The 21711-nt window shown below is 41.8% G+C and overlaps 1 protein-coding gene across 1 annotated transcript in view; it reads left to right on the top strand.

The window, feature by feature from the left end:
• Positions 1-301: 301 nt before the first annotated feature.
• CACNB4 (calcium voltage-gated channel auxiliary subunit beta 4) overlaps positions 302-21711 on the top strand; it is a 33308-nt gene continuing 11898 nt past the window's right edge. Inside the window, exons 1-10 of the mRNA XM_019470445.1 lie at positions 302-337; positions 3561-3680; positions 4035-4157; positions 8062-8192; positions 10621-10670; positions 11046-11065; positions 11175-11255; positions 13270-13328; positions 17278-17387; positions 19006-19157. Of these exons, the coding sequence (XP_019325990.1) occupies positions 302-337; positions 3561-3680; positions 4035-4157; positions 8062-8192; positions 10621-10670; positions 11046-11065; positions 11175-11255; positions 13270-13328; positions 17278-17387; positions 19006-19157 (882 nt within the window). The remainder of the gene's footprint in view (positions 338-3560; positions 3681-4034; positions 4158-8061; positions 8193-10620; positions 10671-11045; positions 11066-11174; positions 11256-13269; positions 13329-17277; positions 17388-19005; positions 19158-21711) is intronic.

Raw genomic sequence — 21711 nt, 5'->3', positions numbered from 1 at the left:
TCTGACAGCATTAAATAGGTCAGTGCTCAAACATGTACCACTAAAAGCTAGTATGGGAAACTGTACATCCAGCATAGGTATCTATTTCTATTAAATTCCCTTACAGAGCTACACTGGATCATATCCAGAGGACTTGAATAAATATATAGACGTGAGCCTGTGCACTTTTTGTTCACCATTTCTCCATACAGATAATTTCTGCAATCCACCTACGTGCGTGATGCTGGTATCTGTCCTGTCGGTGATGTGTTCTGTGCCTTGTTCTCATACACCTTTCAGTACATAGAAAATTAAGGGGGAAATGACATGGTCAGAGAGCACGTGGGTGAGGAACAGTGTCTGCTACTCTCGATGACAGCAGTAGTGGCTTTGTCTCAGGCTTCAGGCATGCCAGGATGTGATGCATTCCTGTTGCGGTGTCTTACGCCAGGTAGAACTAAAATCTTGGAAAGAAGCCCATTCCTACTGCAGTATATTATTTGTATTTATCATTATGCCTTTTGATTTATTACTTGGACAGTGTGATTACTTTTCCTTCTTCCTTTCTGCTGCTATTGAAGCTTTGTTGTCTGTAAGTAAAAAATGTGATGATCAGCAGCTATAAAGCATTTTGTATCTTCAGAGTGTTTAGTGGACAATAAATGATAAGCTGTTCTTCTCTACCACAAAGTTGGTCTGTCTTTGCAACTCGTAGTTTTTTTTCTTCTTTTCTTTTTTTTCTTTTTTGTCATTGCTTTGAACGATGCGGGCTCAGGTATGGAGGACAGGCAGTAATTTTAGGGCTAGAATATTTGACCATATAAATCCAGTCTCCCACTGATAGACTTCCCCTTCAGTTGCTGAACAGAGATGTAGGTTGGAACAGTAGGTTATGCAGGGGGGTGTCCTGCTACCCATTTCGCCTAGGTGTGATGAGTTGGCATGCTTTGCACTCTCACTTTTGATCAGGGAAGAAATGCTTTTATGCCTCTGTTGGTGATGCATTCGGTAGCTGAAGTTTTAATCTTGCCCTCAAGATGGGCAGAGAGGGATAACTGGCAGCCACTGAGCAGCCCGAGAGGTGTCTTTGGTGCACACCTAGCCAAGTGCTGTGGCTGGTGAGTTCCCTGGTCTCTGCTACATCCCAAAGGAAGCAGAAGGAAGAGCAGCATGTCTAGCTTCCGAGCTAAGAAAAGCTTGTGCTGCTGCCAGCAGCTAATGCTATTTTTCAGCCTGTTGATGTTAGACTTGTTCCAGCTCAGGACCCCAAACGCGTGTGTCTCTGCAGACACCCCGTTGCTGAGAGGCACGCTGCCCTTTCCAGCTCACCTTGGTGCGTAGGGTGCAGAGTGGCCGGCTGCCCCGGGAAGGAATTTTTCTGGTCTGTTAAGATCATAGTTGTGTGTTAGCTCACGTTAGGCGAATCCTGTTCTTGACATAGAGGAAATCTGCCCTCCCTAGTGACAGTACCATGCTTATGGCCAAGTTATGAGTATGTAACAAGAAGAGACAATATGCTCATCAGTGGTTCATTGCCAGAAGTCTTCTAATGGACATGTATTCACATCAATATTTAAGGATATGTTAGTTTATATGGAGAGTAAGAACATTGACTTCTATGGTAGATTACGTAGAATATGTGTCCCTGTGCTGCAGGATATAAATCAATTTAAGGAAAAAAAATTGAAAGATATAATGCTGTAGAGTGGCTCTTTTGGAACATGTATAGAGTTACAGATTCTGGAGCTCTATAGAGATATAAATATACAGATAGATATGTCTTCAATTTCTTGCTAGAAATGTGATGACTTAGAAATTATTTGTTACACTGGTTATATAATACAATACAGCATATGTAGTCCAACACATTACTCCTTTCCCTTATTTAAAAACAGAAACAGTGTCCCTTAGCAGTGGTCATACGTTGCTGTATATTCCTCCTACTGAGTACAGTACTGGGGCCGGATCCTTCTGCAGCTGTGCGTTATCCTGATCCTTTTGAAGTTCTCTTTTTTTATGGTAGTGGGGTTTTTTGTAGTTATTTTTCCTAAGACGTGCAAAATATGTAGGTTAAAAAGTTAGACTACAATGCAAACTATGTGCAGCTCTTTACGCTAAACTTTATATACTGACTTTTGTAGCAGCCATTACCAGCACAGCTGCGTGCTGTGATACAGAACCTGGGGAGTGTGTGATTGCTGCACGTCACCTGCAGCCAGTGCAGAGCGTCGGGCTGGGGAGGGTGAAATGCAGACCTCTCCTGTGCTGGGAGCAGACTAACGACCCAAGCACAAGTTAGTCAAATGCTGTATTGAACAGAACAGGATTCTGCAAGGCCGGACTCTGGCTTAAGCAAAGGCCATAATTCACCAGACAGACATATTAATTTATTAGTCAAAATTCCATTTGCTTGGGAAATGGCTCAATAAGGGACATATATTTCCTGTTCAACATTTACCTTGAGTGGAAAGTTAGACCTAGACTTTAGGATTTTGAGATCTTTGTAGGAGTTTCCTCCTATAGTGAAAATTTACTTCCCCTTTTGTGTGAATGCCCAGTCGTACACACCTCCATCAGTGGTGCTCCTTGAAGTCTAGGTTCAAGTCCTAGTCTTGCTAGGCTTCTGGGTCATTAGAATAAAATAGAGTAGAATAGACTATTTCAGTTGGAAGGGACCTACAGTGAGTCGAGTGTTTGAGGTTTTGGAGAGGGGGGGATTGGTATGTCAGATTCATCATGAGTAAACATTCCCTTTACTTTACCTTACCTGTTTTGCAAGATTAAACCCCTGTCTTTCAGTTGGCTCCATGCAAACATAAAGATCAGCTGTGTAGGATGCTGGAGTCAGGTTGCTTTATAAAAAGAAGAGAGGAGCCACTTGCACACTTCAAATGTTGCCAGGCATCCTGACTAATGTCCCAGACAAAAAAAATCTAACTCTGGCAGTACCTAATTTCCTCCTGTATAGTCTGTTGCATTCTGCTTCTGCTTGTATGTGCTGTTTTCGTTTCCTATCATTGTATAGCTTTTGTGTTGCCCTGTTGAGGAGCTTTTAATAATGTGACTTTTGCCGCTTTGTTTTCCTGCTTGAAGCACAGAATAAAGCTTTGTGTGAGTGGCACCCATGGCAGGGGTGAAAGTACTTACACAATGGTACTGTATTTACAGGGAGGGGTGATTCTAACCAAGCTTTATAATACCTTAATTATATTTTATGTGACCTAGCCCGTGACAATCTCGAATCTAAGGTTGTCAAACAGGGTTTAAATATTATGAAGATTTCTGGACAGTGCCCACAGCTGAGCTGTATTTCACTGTGTCAGTAAGAAAGTAAAGAGATTCTGTAAAAGTGGAGAGAGAGGTTTTTCTTGGGATTTTTGTCTTTGGCTTAGTGCACCTGATCAGTAAAGCCAGATTATTTCTCTGCTAAGTTCTGCAGATTTTTTGTGCTAGCAACAATATGTAAAGCCCACTCAAAGAAATTAAGAAACAAATATTTTAAAAGTATTTTATGAAGCTGACTGGGGAGGGGGTTTCTCTTTCTTACATATGTTTTCTTAGTGACATGAATTTAATTTCAGGGCTCAGCAGATTCGTACACAAGCAGACCCTCAGACTCTGATGTCTCTTTGGAAGAAGATAGGGAAGCAATCCGCCAAGAAAGAGAACAACAAGCAGCTATACAACTTGAAAGGGCGAAGGTGTGTTCTTTTCAACTTTAATAATAACTAAGTTATGTGGCATTTATCTTTTGCCTAGTGTTAAAATTCACACTGTTTGTTTTATAACGATGATGCAATCTTTTGAAATAGTTTGGCAATTGAGTCAAATTACCTGCAGACAAGACATTTGGGGGAATATAGTGTAAATATTCTCATATAAATGGGGATCTTTTCTAGTGACCTGAACTCTGCTGGCTTGTGTGAAATTATTAGCTCTGAATTTTGATGTATTTGGCAAATGTTCTCTGCTAGGTTTTCAGTAATTTGATACAACAAATGAATTCTTCATTCAGAAAACTTTCCACTGTTTGTGATGTGTGTTTCTATTTGTAGTCCAAACCAGTAGCGTTTGCTGTTAAGACTAATGTGAGTTACTGTGGAGCTCTGGATGAAGATGTTCCTGTCCCAAGCACTGCCATCTCTTTTGATGCCAAGGACTTCCTACACATTAAAGAGGTAAAACCAAGAAGTAGTAAAAGGGAATATGAAAGGGAATCTTTTTACATGCCAAGGATCGCGATTTGAGCAGTCAGGCTGAGCCATACCAGATTAAAAAGAGAGCCAAGAGCTGAGTGGAGGCAGGAGAGCACAGCACATCGCCTGATTGGTGATGATGTAGTGATACTTCAGCTTTTTTAGAGTTCTGGCACCCTGGGGTGGTTATCTTGCACATTTTTAATGCTTGATGTTACCAACTTGTTGGATTTTCATGTCACAGGAAGGAAATAACATCTTGCTATATTTTAAATACCCTTCAACACGGTAGATTCAGATTCTTTTCATCAGACGAAGTTTGTGATGGAGCAGAGATTAAGTGATCTATTGATCAAAAAGTGAAGTAGCACCAAGTTACACCAGGTCTTCATAAAGCACCAGATAGGCTTGTAAGGGAGGAAATAAGACTTAGAATAATATGATAAGAAAAGAAAATATTGAAGAGGACAGATACAAAAATAAGGAAAAAGGAATGGGAATAAATGGGCCCTGAATATGGCATTGGTAGAGAAAAATACGTTTTATTGCATGTTGAGCATATTTTCTGCAATTCTTTGTCTGAAGTGAGCCCTCCAAATTTGCATAAACCCCTGTTGTTTTGTGGATTTGTACATAGGCTTGCAGTCTGCAAAAACATTTTTTCATCTCTGCATTCTGGATTTATTTTAGGGTGTTCAGTACTCATTTGTCTCTCTCTTTGGACACATGTCCGTCATTGCTCCAGAGCACTGATCTCCCATAGACTGAGCACATCTAGGAGGAAAACACCTGCTTCTGCACCTCTAGAGGCAGAGATTGACAGTAGAACAGGGGGTTTTGCTGTTCTTTCTCTGTGAGAAGGACACAGGAGAGGCAGTTGATTCCCTTGTTCCATTTTCTCCATTTGCTGCAAACAGATGGAAGTTTGATGGGGATTTTTTTATTTGTTTCTTTCGCGTGTTTCTATTTTTTTAATATTTGTGTGGAACAGTGCTTAAATCCCTACTGAGGAAGGGGAGCGCTGAATCTGAATCTGCCTATCTCTGCATGCAGAATTGGTTGTCCCTCCTCTTTGTTCCCCAAGAATGTGTTCTGTCCTGTCTAGCACCACACCTGAACTCGCTTGATGTACGCCACCTTCTAACCCTGCTTCCCATCAGGAAAAGGTCCTTTGCTAGCACTCAAAGTTGAATGCAGGCAGCTACATCTATTAGAGCACTCAGATCACTTTCTCAGCTACCTTCCCCGACATTTTCCCATCCACAGCTGAAATGTACCCTACCTGGCATACTGTCTTTCTAGTGTACACTGTCCTGTGGAACCATTCGGGTACCTCAGTGCATCACCATTAAAACAAGTATTTGATCTTGGTTTTCCCAGGATGTGGCTGACTTTATTGTCAGGCCAGCAATTGAATTTAATGTGCTAAGCTCCTGTTCTGCTGCCCAGTACGTTTTTCCAGAGAAGTGTCCCAAGTCCATATGTTGGCATTCTGTGAGTTTTCTTCCAAGATCTAAATGACCAGGATTGCATTGCCACTAAACCGTAAGCCATCTGGCTTACTGGTATTTGTCAGCTCTGCTAAGGGTTTAGCATAGTTTCTTTGTTAGCACTGAAACTTTCAGCTTGGCTGAAGCTGTGGCTGTAACTCCGTAGGATTTCAGGAATGGTTCCCCACGCTGGAGTCTGTAGCTGCATGGAAAAAGGCTTTGCAGAATTTGTTTTTCAATGATCTGGCAGGCTTGCTTGGACTAGAACAAGCATGGTTCCAGATTTTAGAATAACGCTAAACTAGGTAAGCAGTAAGGTCAGCCTGCTGACAGGATGAAACATCAGCAGTAACTGATGAGTTGCTATATTGAGAATGTGTCCTGTATGTCTCATCTGTCTCCTACAAGACTATACGTGAAGCGGCAACAATTCCTGACAATGCAGAAGAAATCATGGGCATGGCAACCAATAGGAATGAACTGTTGTCCTCCCACATACTGAATGCAAAGAATAACATATGGGAGGTAATGACCTAGTGCAAATAGCCCTGCGTTCCTTGCTGCATCGTTATCATTTGTATTGTTCAGATATTCTCAGCATAACGTTGATTCTGATCTCATGTCTAGAGGCATCACTCAGAGGTCCATGACCTGCTAATGGAAGAAAGATTCCCGTGTTCGAGCCGTACATTTAGAACCAAAATAGAATGGGTTATGCTCATGGGACTCAGGTTTTACAGTGGTTTAAATCCATTGATTGATTTCACTGATTTACAACAGCAGAATGCTAGATCCTGAAGTATTTGTCTATTTTAAAGAATGTAAATAGTTCCTTCGACTTAAGCAGAAGCAACGTATTTAAAAGTAAGCTTTGCTTACTGATATTGTGTGAATCAGGGTCATAACAGGATGAAGAATAGATACTTAAAAAGTTGAAATGATAAAATAATGGAATCTCTTGCATAAATAACAGCTATATAAAGAGGACAGGTTTTCAAGATGAGGGTATAAGGACTGCATTTCCCTTAGTTGTGTATGTTAATATTTGTGTGTATGTATGGGTTAATAAAAAGGCTAATTTGTTGTTCAAAGATGTTGAGGCTCTGTATGTTTCAGAGACTTCAGTTAGGTACTGTTGTACCTTTGACAACTATGACATGGTATTTATGTGTTTCTGCAAGAACTTAAGTGCTTGAGAATATGGAACCAAGAGAACTGATCATTTTTAAGACAAGATTTCTGTGATAACTTTTTCCTCAAGGCATGCAAACAAGATTGGTACACTCGTGCTGGTCTTAATGACTTGAAAGTCTGTTGTGAAAAGTAATGTTTCTTTTGAACACTGAGGTGCCTAATGAAGCATAGCAGAGTATAAGGTTTTCAGATATTTTTCTTCAAAAGCTCTGCTGGCAGCCGGCTACAACAAACCCTTTTCCACTACGATATCCACTATGATATTGCTTTTAATCTTTCCATCATTAAAGTTAGGCCAGACTTCCAATAATGCAGAAGAACGTATGTTACTAAAGGTTAATGATAAATTTAAATTTTATATTTTCAGGTATATATTAAAGTTTCTTCCTAAAGGTGAATTTTTCTTCAACTGTCATAAATTTAAAAGTGTATGCCAACAAAGAGTTTAGCTACTTCTAGGCAGCGGCACTATAAAAGCCTCATTTGTAGAGAGGTGTTAGAGCTCTACCACAGCATTAACCAGATACGGGTTTGGTTCACTGCTGGAGCTGATAAGTTTTCTATGTTGTTTTGGATAGGTTGGTCTGTCTTTATTTTGGTTTCTAGAATGGTGTTTGTAGATCTTTTCCACCACACAAGGTTTTTGCAAAGGAATAACACATTAATAACATCCGTACAAGTACCTGGAAAGGAGGAGGGAAAAATGGTGGCAGTGGTGGTGGTGATCTTTGGTGTAGACCATTAAATTTTACAAGGAACCAATAACGATGGTTTTGATGGTGATCTGAAGGTGTTATTTTTACGTTTGACTGCTTTATATGGCCGCTGTGAGGTAGTTTGGTGGCCTTGGTTCACCAAAAATTGGTTCGTCTCATTAAATCACTGTCACACTCGGCACCTTAGTTGGTGACATCAGAGGAAAAGTCACAGCAGGATGCATTGGGGCAGTTAAGAGATAAGCCAATACTGCCACAGATAACACCGCTTTCCACTGTCCAGCTGCAGAGAAGACACCAACCTTCCAAATACTGCCTAGCACTTTTTAACTTCACTTAAATTCACACGGATTGTCCAGCATTGAGACGTCAGCGTGAGTCTGGTTTCGTTGACCAGTATGGAGTTAAGGATTGTGGATAACAGTATAAGGGAGTTTCGGACATGGAACATTTTGTACTGAAGCCAGTAACCTTTCTGTGTTCCAGAAATATAATAATGACTGGTGGATAGGAAGGCTGGTTAAGGAGGGCTGCGAGATTGGCTTTATTCCAAGCCCGCTTAGACTGGAGAATATCCGCATTCAACAGGAGCAGAAGAGAGGACGTTTCCATGGAGGGTAAGAATGCTGTAACCTTTTAAAATAATTTAAAATAATTTCTGACACCAGACAATATTTTCAAAGGTCACTTGATTCTTTTTTATTGCAGTGCATTTGGAGGAGTGTTTGATTTGGGATTCCAGATGAAAATACTTATTTGCAGAGAATAGACATGCTAGGTATTGACGATGAAAAACAAGAAAAAAATGTGTATTGACTTTAGGAAAGATCAGTAATACAGTATGAGTGGTAATGACAGAAATTTTTGAAGGGCTAGAGAGTTTTATGTCCCCATGGGTTTAAGTCAACTTGGTGCTCAAAGGCTGCCAGATTTTTTTCCCAACTGTTATGTTCTTAAGGTTGTGGGTTTTTTCTTTCTTCTCTTTCTTTCTCTCCATTTTGGCCAAAACCAGACTTTTCAAACTTTACAAGATGAGCTTTGTCGTTTGACTTCCTTTATTCTTTGTCTTTCAGCCTGACCATTCTGTGTCTCCACGCTGCTGGAGCTGGAGATTGCAAGTCCCTGGAAAAATATAAACTTGGTCACAGGTCTAGGAAGTAAAACTGATTACTCATAGTCTCAGTTCAGACACTGAAGTCACTCTTCTATTGGCTGAATACACAAAATACTTTTCTCTTTTTTTTTTTTTAATTACTACTAGCATATTATCCCACTAATTGAAAACGAAATTTAAATGTTCACACAGATAACAAGGACAACAAAACCTTTAGTACTGCAGAGTAAAGAGACATAAGCCAATTGAATCTGGACCTAATATATAGCAGTAAGAGGAGCATAATTTAGCCTGTATAGTACTGTCAGGGAATTGGCATACTAATATACTTAATCAAGGTCAGGAATCATTTCAAGTATAAGCCATCTGGGGAAATGTTTTTAGAATGATTGAACAGCATTAACTGTGCTTTTTCCAAATTGCTTTTATAATTTTTTAAAAAGCTTCAGAGGAAGCCAGTATATCTCAATGTACAGAAAGAAGATTATCTAATTCAGAGAGATGACACTAACAGAGTATTTAGGATACTGTTTCAGATACAGCATATTAGGAAAATTCTCTGCTTGTGTGAATGGGCATGACTCCACCGAATCATCAATACTTGCAAAGATTTTCTCTAATCTCACCTATGGAGAATATTAGGAATAAAATCAAGTATGAAAGAGACAGGGGAAATATTGTAAAGGATATCTATTAAGATTCTAAGTAGTCTGCATTAACACTCTTGGATTTGTATGATAAAATTAGAAGTAATGTATAATGATAAAACAGTTTATTTTTGAGCACCTTTGTTAGATATAGTTATATAGTATCTGTTCCTTAAGATTCCTTTAAAAACTGTGACTAACTGTGATACTAAGGCTCTATGTGATGAAGAAGAGTTCTCGTTTTGTCTGAGTAAGGCAGTGAAAAGTCATCTGTTAAAGAGGCTTTCTAGAGTCTAGTATATGTTCGCAAAGGATTTACGAAGTCTGGGAGTAAATAATCCCTGCTCTGGAGAGCATACGGCAAGAAAGCAAGGACAGAATACTGACTGGGACTCCTGTCCTCTTGCTGGTCAGTCTGTATGTAATGAAAAATACTAAATACTGTGCTAAAGATGTGGATTGTACCACAGGACTACGTCACCTGCAGTAATTGGTAGCTTAAACAGTCCTCTTCTTTCTGCCCTGAGCTCTCCTTCCCTCCTCCCATCTCCTCCTCAGCTGGTTGTGCAATGAGCTGAATTAGAGAGCTGACTCACCTGAACATCTTTCCCCTCCCCAAACCAGTTTCCAGTTCCAGTCTGCTGCGGTGTGATGCTGCATCACACGGGGAGAGGAGGGCAGGGCACAGGGGCAGAACTGCATGGCTGGAAGCAGGGAGGTACAGCGAATGGAAGAAGGAGCTACTTAAACCACTGTTGCTACACAACAAAAGCTATTTAAACTGCCAGTTAAGACCCCAAACCTCCCAAGAGATGTGTCTGGCTAGTTATGTATGCTGGTAGAGAGACCCAGCAAGACAGAGGAGCGCTGGGTGGGGGGATCTTGTGCAGAGCTGGGCTATGCGCTGAGTTTAGCAGATGTCTATGACTAGAGCTGCTGTGTTTCCCAGCCTACAGGTAGATCACAGAAAAGCTTTGCTCAGTCTGTAGTGGAACCTGCTTTCCCCTCGTAGCCTGTACGCAGCTCTCCAGACATGGGGGTCTACTTCATTACAGATGCTTTGGTTTCCCCATGTCCCTGCCTGGTACTCTTCACCTCTCACTTCAGAGGAAGCTTTCTTGCAGCATGAACGTGGGTGAAGACTCTCCTTTACCGTGTGATTTCTCAGGGGGCGATTTCTCATAGCTGCTGCCTGAAACCTCACACGTTTGCATCTCTGGGCACTTGGTGTTAATGGGGCTCTTTCTGATACCGTAGGAAATCGAGTGGAAATTCTTCTTCAAGTCTTGGAGAAATGGTTTCTGGCACATTTCGAGCCACACCCACTTCCACAGGTAAGAGAGAATTTTATTTAAGGAAACTCCTGCTATTTCTAATACTTCTGTTTTAAAAACCGTACATGAAAAATGCGGGTTTCCCCCCTTCGCTGACTTATTAAGACGTTTTACAGAAAAGTGCTTGCGTGCGGAGGTGGAGAAAGACAGCTATTTCTAGACACGCGGTAGTTGCTAAGGGACTGGGGAAAAATCTTGGGAAGAGTGGCAGCTGCCCCAGAATGGAATGAATGGCAGATTTAAACAGGGCTGACCAAAAGAGAGGTGCACTGAGAGAAATCGAAAGTGCATTGATAAAGGGATGTTTGTTTGCAAGTGTTACGGTTGTTATACACAGCGTGTATTTTTTAACCAAGTTCTCATTTGGTCTTTTAGCAAAACAGAAACAAAAAGTGGTAAGTAGTCCTTTCATTTTCATTTTATTTTATTCTAATACATAATTCCCAGGATTTTCTTATGGAACTTCTTTGGTTAATGATCTGAAGGGTTGTTTTCTTCTTCTAGACAGAACATGTTCCCCCATATGATGTAGTACCATCAATGAGACCTGTTGTCTTGGTGGGTCCATCACTGAAAGGCTATGAGGTATGTATTCCAGGTATTTGCAATTAGTTAATATTTTCTTATCTATAATCTTCCTTAGTACATTCGGTGTGTGTGGTCCAGTGCAACTGTTATTAATTAATTAATTGATAATTTAAAGTGATCTTAGCTTAAATAATTGTCAAAAACGCTATATAAGAACTAAGAGCGTAGTTAGCACTTTGCGCCGTTTGGGTGAGGTACCAGCTGAATTTTTTTCTACCTTGCAACAGTGCCTGTTGCTTGTGATGTCTCAGCTGAAGGGTAGGTAACATAAGTACACTGGTGCTCTCTTTGCAGTTTTACTGCTTTAAACACAGCGCGCATCCATTAATTTCAGTACAGTCATTCTTGATTAAATCACATAAGAAAAAGAGAATTTGTCTGCTACAAGAAAAAGTTGGAGCAGTCAAATTAACTAGCTAGACTTCTGTATACATGTAAAATTTTAGTCAAACTAGTACATGCTTTGAACTTAATTAGCAAAAATTTTGAAGAAGATTCCCCGTTGTTCTGCTTTTTTCACTTATAAAAACTTTACATCTTGCCATGAAACTCAGTCTTGGCGAATGAAGTAGCTGGACTACTGCGGCGTATTCAGTTTTGTTCTCCAGCACCTGCAACTGAATATGGGAACTAATGATTATTATTTCAGCATGTTTTCTTGACATTTATTTGTTTTAAGACTATTAGTATATTGAAATATATATGTAAAGAAACCTTTAACCCTTCTAAATTATTTGCCTCTGTTCAACATGGAAGTAGGTATGATAACATGCAGAACAGGACACCCATTTTTCAAGGCTGCTGCAGATTCAAATGAGCATTTAACACGTGCTAAACGAGCATGGGCTTTTAGCAGGGCATTTTAGTGAACTTAACCATCTGTTAAGTGTTTTGCTGAATTAGGAACTAAATGAACATGAACATAAAACCAGATACACTTCCTTTAGCTTAATTAATGTTGTTAGTACTTTATAGGGTATTATTAAACATATTGGAGTGGTTCTTTTTGGAAGATTACAACATGGTACCATTATTAGCATAATGCAGTGTTCTTGCATTGTTGTTTTTGTAAGAATGATTGAAAGTGTAGTTTAGCAAAGCAGGTACTTAATGTTTTACTCTCTGCCTTTTAATTTTATGGTGATGTTTCTTGACAGTCATCCATTGACTTCCGTGGTGCTGCACCACAGATTAATTTGCCTAGGGACTTTCAAGTTTGGAGGGGAGAGAGGCTGTTTGTTAATACATACCTCTACAAATATGCTGTCCTGCCTTTGTTTGAGAAAATAATATTAAACATGACATCTTGAACATATAAAGGTATATAAATGGTAACACAGAATATTAATTTCAATTGCAAACAGTGGTCTACATATCAGAAACGCATTGATCTTACTTTGCAACCTATGTGGGAAAATTCTTTTGACTGTTTTTTTTCTGACTAAATTCTGAAGGAACCATTTTGAAAGATAAACTAGGAGAAATAAACTGCCAGAGGCCTGGGGGCTTTGATTAAGTTCCTGTCTAGACTGGCAGATAATAGGTGTCAGCCTGAGTTGTCCTGAAAAGGACAAGGAGCTCATTCAATAAAGTAGATCTTGTATCTGAAGTTTTAAGCCAGTTCTAATAAAGTTACTGTAGGAAAAAAACAAATTATCTATTCAACCCAAATAGTCCCATACGCTTCTGACACGTTCTGAAGCCTGTTGGGAGTGGTATTGCTATGGAAGGTGCTGAGGTGCGCTCTCATGCTTCAGCGCAAGTCAAGACAAGAGCAGAAAGAGTGACAGCTCTCACATCCTCCGTTCCGCATTTTGGAGAATGAGTCAGAAAACTTGCAAGTATTTATTACAAAGTGTGCTGCCAAGAGCATGAAAATTAAATGATTGCTACCTATAAAAGGTATTGATTGTTGCCAGTATCCTTACCTTCTACTCACCTCTTTTCTTACTTTTGACTTCTTTTTCTCCCTGTCAATCCTCCCTGTTCAATCTTCCTCACCTCTGCAAAGGTGACAGACATGATGCAGAAAGCTCTCTTTGACTTCCTGAAGCACAGGTTTGATGGGAGGTGAGAAATACTGTCCTTTTCATGCTTTTTTCCCCCATGTGTTACTAGCATTTTAGTGATTTGTTCATTTTTTTAATGCAAGGAGGTTGATGCATGTTCAAAACTGATTTACTGGCTTTGTATCAACACTAAAATGCAGCCAGCTGTGGGGTAGCACACAGCTAACGTATTACTAGAAGTGCATGTATCTTCATATCTGCCATGTCTGTGGTAGGAGTTTTTAGGTTTAACAGAATAATTCTGCCTTAGTATCTTACCAGCCTGAAGTTACAGAAGAAATCTAGATGAAGGGTGACTGGGGCACATGGAAAGTGCCAAAATATCTTTAAAGATGGCATTACCAGGCTCAGGTTTTTAATGTTGCCCTGGGAAGCAGGCTGTGCCCCTTGTTCAGCCGGGAAGGGAACGGTGCCACCCAGTGAACAGCCCTTTCGGCAGAGCCCAACTCTGGCTTGCTGCTGGCCCTCTTTCCTCCGGAGCTCCCAAGCCACTGCTCTGCAGCCTGAGCTTGGCTGCATGTTGGGTAAATTGAACTGAGTGGATTGCTTTTTTTTTGTCAAAGAGCTGTCCAGTTCCTTTCATGTCACGGAACAGTTGAGAAAGCATGACTGCACATAAAAGTACAGTTTTATTCACAGTCATTTGGGGATATGAAAATTTCTTAACACTGGATACAATAACGCGTACTGCTGGAGCAGCTCAGCCAGCCGCTGAAGTGTGCAGACACCAAATAATAAGTGCCTCTTGGTTTTATTTTGAAATTGCTCTATTTGGGCTAGGTTCATTCCAGCACCTTTTGTGAAGTTCCAGGCTCCTTTAAAGCAAGATGTTCTTTAAATAAAACTAATCACACCCTAGCCCTGAAATAAGTATCAGAAACGGCAGATTTCAACAGAGTGCAGTAACGGTGCTTCGGATCAACACCTAAGAAAAATCAACTCTTAAATATTCTCGGTAGTCAAAAATCCTTAAAAAGGCAGTTTGAAGAAGGAAATGCTGAGAACTAAAATATAGAAAAAAGTGTGTCAGAACTTAAAAAATTGTAAGGAAGGTTCATCTTGTTCAGCTGGAACACAGAGAATATTTCCTGATGAGCTGTGAGAAGGATAATTTGGATTTCTTTGCTAGGAACATAGGCTTGGTCCATGGCATCTCTTCCTTTCCACTGGAGCTCGTCAGTAGTCGTAAGTGTCTGCTACATCTTTGGGATGTTCCGCCCTTCCTTCATCCTAGGTTGTTCAGTATATTCTAACTGTGAGAAGGAGCTTATACCATGCTAGCTAGTATATAGCAGTAAGTCAGGTTTGAAAATACCTAAAACATTGGCACTAGGGCAGTGAAAAATAATAGTGTCTGTTGTTTAGAAGAGGTGGAGCAGGATTTATGGTCAAGGTACCTTTTGGGGTGCAGCGAGGAGATGGCAGTGCTGAACTAACCCATAAACAGCTTAGACAAACTTAATGATCAACTTCTGTGCAAAATATCTCATCTTCTCCCCTATTTTTAATTGCCCAGCTCAAGTGATTTTAGCAGATTCTACAAACGTCGTGGTTGATTTAAAACCTGACAGATGAAGCACTGTACGTGGCAACCTGCAGTTAAATTTGTCATTTTTCTGAGCTGTTCGTACGTCCTGTCGGTACCTCCTCTCCCCACTCCTGAGCAGTGTGACTGCTCTGGTTCCACTGCAGCTCACTGCCTGAGCTCCGGTGCCCGTTTGCGTTAGGTGTAGGTACAGAACCGCAGCGTATGTTCCCTTCCAGCTGTTGGCATATGTCTGTCAGCGTTGCATATGCCGGCGGTAACTGAGAGTCATTGTTTTCAGTAGGAAACCATGGCAACGGGAAGTGATAAGTCATCTCCAGTTGCCACGACGTGATTGCTATGAATATATCCTTTATGAGGTATATTTTTATACCCTATATGAGAATGTACTCAGCAGAGGCCTGGTCCACGAAGATCAGCAGTGCCTAAATACAGAGAAGAAAACGTAAAGCACCCTTAGACGCACCCATTTAGGCTGCTTAATCCGATGGGAGGCAGGACTGCTCCTTGCCTTGCTCTTCTGTCTTTTCCCCCACCATGCCCTTGGTGTGCACAGAGGGGCAAAAGGGAGGGATTCTGCCTGGAGTGAGGTATTTTTTGGAAATCCTCTTGCCATTAGCAATATTGGCAACTAGATCAGGTAGAAGTGTGAAATTTCAGCATTGAAAAAGTTAAATGCCATAAGCAAGCTGATACAATTGACTTTAGCTCTGAGTAGCTTTAAAAAAATGAATTAAATTCCTTTTCAGGCACCTCCGCTGCTTCTTGGCCCTCCTGCCAACTTCTATGGCTTTGCAGTCTTTTCCTTCCCCCCTTTTTTTTCTTTTTCTCCATCTCTTCTGCAATTTTGTGACAGGTCCACATTAGCAAGAGGGAAAATGACTGTCCCAGGAGGAGCTTTTCAAAAGACTTCAGTAAGACTTGAACTAGCGGGACTCCTTCCTTACCTCTTAATACACTTGGCTTCTGTCAGCTCCTTTTGTAACTGCAACATCCTCTTCTGGCCAGTGAACTAAAGGAAAGGCTCGAGGGCTGTGTTGTGCAGACCTGCTGAAAGGAATCTGCTAAAGCTTGGCTGGCTCAAGGCATTCAGGGAATGGCTGCTGCAGAGGCGCTAACGGCATCGTTTTCTAAATACTTTGTGTTTAATCACTGTTGCATAGACCGAGCCTGACTCTATACACAGCGTAAACAAAACATAGCGAAGGCACATTTTTTTCTTAACATCTTTCAGCAACAGTGATACTTAGGATTACTTCTTACTCAGGAAGAATGAAATGCTTCTTATATCTGGCACAGTAGGTGAGCATTTGTGGTCCTTTCTGTGTTACATGTCTCTGATTCCAGCAGTCAGAGATCTAGGAGCTCCCTGAGCCAGAGGTGCCATCTGGACCACTGTGTTTTATCGTCACCTCTAGACCCATGATCCATTAATTTATCCCATTTCTTTTTTAAACTCATTTATGCTTTTGGTCTCTATTTTCTGGCAATAAATTTATTTATGTATTATGTAGAAAAATACTTGCACTTCTTTTTAACCCTCCATCTGATAATTTCACTTAGAGCTGCATAAATTCTTACGGTCTATGGAATAGCTCCTAGTCATTCCCAGCTTGCTTTCTTTTCATTATTCATGGCTCTTTGGCTCATCACAGTCCTCCTAAATGGATTTTACATGAAGTGATGATTGTGTGCTCTTTGTTTTATAACTGTTTGTCTCTTGTCAGCTCACTTGACAGATCAAGTAAAAAAATCGCCTTCCTTAAGTTAAAGAGGAGGCTCCGGCAGTACAGGTAGCTGTGGCTCCTGTTCAACTGTGAGCCAAGTCATTTAGCCCATCGGCACAGCTCCCTGTCTGGAAAAGGAGAGTGCGTGTTGGAGGACCAGTCTCCCAAAGCAAGCAGCTCTGTTCAGTGACTCACAGGCACTCAGAAATGAGTGACGTGGCCTGCTCAGATGTCCAAACATGGCCCTTCCTTACCTCTCAGCAGTGTCAGGTTTAATCAACGGTTTAACTATCTGGGAAGAGAAGTGCTGTTACTGTTATGACTCTGTTGTTCTGTATGCCCTAAGACTCACATAACTTGTAGTATTTATGGTACTGTGTAAATTCGTGTAGGAGATGACTGAGTTGGGGAGGAGAAAAGTTAACTAATGCATTAAGTAGAAAAGCAGAAACTACGTGCCAGAGTCTACAACAGCGTAGGGAATAGAAAATACTTTATAGTTATTCAGCATTTCTCTTTAGTTGTTCTTTAATGGTGACGTAACTCAGCTATAAAACATGTCTGAGTGGTATTTTACTGTATTTGCACTTTGGAATGGAATGTAGCTGTAAATCATGCACAGTGCACTGAAAATTTGATTACTGTGTTTTTGTTCTGTCCTGTGTTCTTACTCATAGGATATCAATAACTAGAGTGACAGCTGACATTTCTCTTGCTAAGAGGTCTGTTCTAAATAATCCAAGCAAGAGGGCAATAATTGAGCGGTCAAATACAAGATCCAGTTTAGGTAAGACATTGACACAGATGTAATTCTGAACATGGTTACATGCTGGAGGAAAGTGACAGGATTTCAGCCTTCAAGATGTCATCAGGTCTGCAATTTTAAATGTGTCTACAGCATTTCAATGTATAATTCTGAATTTCACATACTCAAATGGGAGACATTTGAGTCTGGGGGGGGCAACAGAGCACAGTGTACTGCGTTAGCCTTGCGTTCAGCAATTACCTGGGCTAGAGCAAGCAGTATTATAGCTGCTATTTGCAAAAGATGAGTTAGGGGCCTGCAGGCAGAATATGGGTTCAGTGCTGTTTCCTCCCAAGGTGAGCTGGCCTCACAGCTCCCTCTTCGCAGCCCTGTGCTTTTAATTCCACGTCACAAGGTGCCAAAGAGTTTTCACCTTGTCCAGCCAAGAAGGAAACATGTCGTTCCTGACCCTGGGACCATTCGACTTAATGTTGAACAGCTACAGCTTAATTTTTCTGTCTAGCCATGAGGCTCTGGGTCTTCCCACCCTCTCCTCACAGTGTCATGACTGCTGGGTTACAGTGGCCTGATGAATTTTTGTTTCTTTCACAAGGGTGGAAATTTGTGTGTAGTATATGCATGCCAATAACCTGGTCTCTGGGACAGCATCCTAGGAGGTAGGAGGAGTTGGTTTTCAGTCTTCTCAGGAAGAAAAGGCTCTTAAACCAAATTCTCTGACATCCCGAGTGACTGTTTGAACTAGAGGCATAGGTCGTAGGATGCTTCATTTCTAGTTGGCATTCTAGTACAGGAGTAGGCACGCCAAAATTAAGTGCTGCAAAGGTGAGTACTAAATCTTCTTGTGCCTGTGAACACGCATTGTTCTGTGGAACAGCTCTTAGGCAAATTAAATGCATGTGAGTTGCTGACATACAGCTCTTTTGTGCTTTGGTGGTATAACTTACAGGCTTCAATTTGTGCTGAGTTTATCTATTTAAAATTCATCACGTGCATATGAATGATTAAGAAGAGCAGAACAATGAATATCAGAAATATAATTTACATGGAAATAGATGTCTCCTTTTTCTTCAGACAAAAGCGCTTTGGTGTGAACATTGCCATTAGTGTCTTTTTAAATAATACCCTGTCAATTATTTAACGTAATTTTTTGTGGTTATAGAATTAGGAGGTCACAGTTCTGCTTTTCATACAGACTCTTGTTTAAGTTAAATCAGAATTACAATCTGAGAACAAAAAAAGTTTTAAGAAATATCTATACGTCACTTGCTGTTGAAAATAAAAAATCTTACAACTCCTAAGCTATTTAGCAGATTTGGAAAATATGCTTAAGTCTATTTTGTGTTAATAGAAACATGCATTTAATTGTACCCAATGTTTAAATACACTGATACTATAAAGGAACATAGTACGTATGTGTTTTCAGGTAACAGAATTGTCTCAAAGGTAATATTTATTGAAAAAATTGCCTTGAGTAATAGGTTATTTTATGGAAATTACATTAATTCACATATGGAGTTCATATACTGAATGAAGTATATGGAGTTCATATACAGTCTGTGAAAATAAATGGGTGATGATATTTTTGTCTAAGTAATGCTGGGGTTGAATGGCTTTCACCTGTTTTGTTTTCCTTTACTAGCTGAAGTACAGAGTGAAATTGAAAGAATCTTTGAGCTGGCAAGGTCCTTACAACTGGTTGTCCTAGATGCAGACACCATCAATCACCCTGCGCAACTTATCAAGACATCTTTAGCACCAATTATTGTCCATGTTAAAGTGTCTTCTCCAAAGGTAATGTATCTCACCCTTAAAGTACGTGCATTTGAGAGGGACCTGGAGGGAAGTGTGGGAGTGAGCAGTGTGGTATCTGCACCTGAAGAAATTAAGAGTGAGACGAAGAGAAAAAAAGTGCAATTTTTAGATCAAGGGCTTGACAAAGGAATGTCTGATGCAGTTTCTTTTTTCTGCCCTAAACCTTAACCTAGCCTTAGGCTGAGCCTTAGACGAGGCACCCACCAATTGAGTAGACAAAAAAATTCCTGAGGAGCAAATTCTTTCTGTAGCTCTCCGTTCCCCTTGGCAGTCCCTTTGCAGCCCCCTTATCCCAACACAGTTCTGGGTTGTCTGTCTACAAGCCCTAACCTTAGGCTGAGCTTCAGAGAAGACACCCCGCCCTTTGCCCAGTTCCCAGGCAGTTATTGATGGTTGTCTGTTGATCACAAACAAAGCCCGTCTGCTTTTGTCTGTGGCTTCCGCCTGGGGCGTGTTGATCCACCATCCACAGCTGGGTCTGGACCTGTGTGGCCAGGCTGCTGGCTAGCTCCTGCCATGGAGCATGAATGTGACTATTGCTCAGGAGCGCAGCACGGACCCCGCTGCGACCGTGGCTGTTAGTGCAGAAGGGGGCCTGGAGTCACGACAGAGACTCTGGGTCTCATGGAATCAGCACAGCGATGGTGGGATGCTGCCCAACACCTGCTGGAGTGACCACCGTGGCACATCAGAGATGTCTGCAGGGAGCCGTGTGCCAGTTCTTGGTGCAGGTGACCAGCAAGTGATGGCGGAGGTTCTGCTGGACCTGCTACTGGAGGGGAAAAAAGAAGAACTGGACAGAGTTGTGAAGGTCCAGGACAGCCTTGGCTGCAGCAACCATGAGGGTGGAATTTCTGGAGTGACCACCGTGGCACATCAGAGATGTCTGCAGGGAGCCGTGTGCCAGTTCTTGGTGCAGGTGACCAGCAAGTGATGGCGGAGGTTCTGCTGGACCTGCTACTGGAGGGGAAAAAAGAAGAACTGGACAGAGTTGTGAAGGTCCAGGACAGCCTTGGCTGCAGCAACCATGAGATGGTGGAATTTAAGATCCAGAGAGAACTGAGCAGTACAAATAACAGAATTGCACACCTGGACCCTAGAACTGGCTTGTTCAGGGACCTATTCAGCACGATCCCATAAAAGATTGTCTTGGATAACAAAGCAGCTCAGGAGAGCTGTGCGATCCTCATGGACAGCTTCCTCCAAGCACAGGACTGATCTGTTCCTACATGGAGCTGGGCAGGAGAGCAGTGTGGATGAACAGGGAACAGCCTGAGCTCAAACACAAAAAGGAGGCACACAGAAGATGGATGCGGGGACAGGCATCCTAGGAGGAATACATCTTGGGGAGAAGTTAAGAAAGCCAGAGTTCAGCTAGAACTAGCAAGAGATCTTAAGGGTAACAAAAAGGGCTTCTGTAAGAATGTGGCAAGCAGAAGGAAAGCTAAGAAAAGTGTGGGCCCACTGCAGTGTGTGGCAGGGACCCACAGTAGCAGAAGGCTGATCTACCACCTACCTAACTGGACATATGCAAGACCAAGGGACCAGATGGGATTCATCTGAAGGAGCAGTCTCATGCCATTGCAAAGCTGCTCTCTATTACCTTTTAAAGCTCGTAGTGATCTGGGAAGGTTCCTGATAACTGGGAAAAGGCAGATGTCACGTGCATTCTCAAGAAAGGTAAGAAGGAGAATCTGGGGAGCTACAGGCCAGTCAGTCTCACCTCAGTCCCTGGGAAGGTTATGGAGCAAATCCTCTGGGAAGCTGTTCCCCAGCCACATGCAGGACAAGAAGGGGATTGGGAGCAGCCAGCAGGGATTTACCAAGGCCAAATCATGCCTGACCAACCTGGCTGCCTTTTGTCATGAGATTATGACCCCAGCGGACAAAGGCTGTTGTTAGCCTTTACTTTAGCAAGGCTTTGATGTGGTCTCCTTGTAGTATCCTGATGGGCAAATTGTTGAGATACGGTGTGGATAAGTGTGGACTATAGAGACGTGGAAGATTGGATGGACTGCTGGGTTCAGGGTGCTGGTCAGAGGTACAAAGCCCGGCTGGCAGCTGGTTACCAGTGGTGTCACTCAGGGATCTGTAATGGGGCCAGTACAGTTCAACGTTTTTGTTAATGACCTTTGTTAATGTACAAGGTTGTGGACAATACCTAATTCTGGGGCAGGTTAGTGTGCCAGAGGGCAGGGCTATCATTTAGAGGGACCTTGGCAGGCTGGAGAAACGAGCTGACAGGAACCTCTTGGAAGTTCAGCAAAGGCAAATACCAAGTGCTGCCCCTGGACTGGAGTAGCCCCCTGCCTCAGGCCAGGCTGGGGCCGACTGGCTGGGGAGCAGCTGTGCAGCCCGGGACCTGGGGGTCTTGGTGGATAACAATTTGGACAGGAGTGAACAGTGTGCCCTTGCAGCAGAGAATCAGCCGCGTGTTGGGCTGTACGAGCAAAGATGGGTCAATCCTGGCTTAGAGAGGTGGTGGGATCTCCTTGGAAATGTTCAAAACTCAGCTGGACGAGGACCCGAGCAA

This window comes from Aptenodytes forsteri, unplaced genomic scaffold (assembly GCF_000699145.1).
Source record: "Aptenodytes forsteri isolate BGI_AS27 unplaced genomic scaffold, ASM69914v1 Scaffold174, whole genome shotgun sequence".
NCBI classification, from domain to species: Eukaryota; Metazoa; Chordata; class Aves; order Sphenisciformes; family Spheniscidae; genus Aptenodytes; species Aptenodytes forsteri.
Note: the sequence above shows the minus strand (reverse complement) of the source record. Positions and strands in the feature narration are given on the sequence as shown.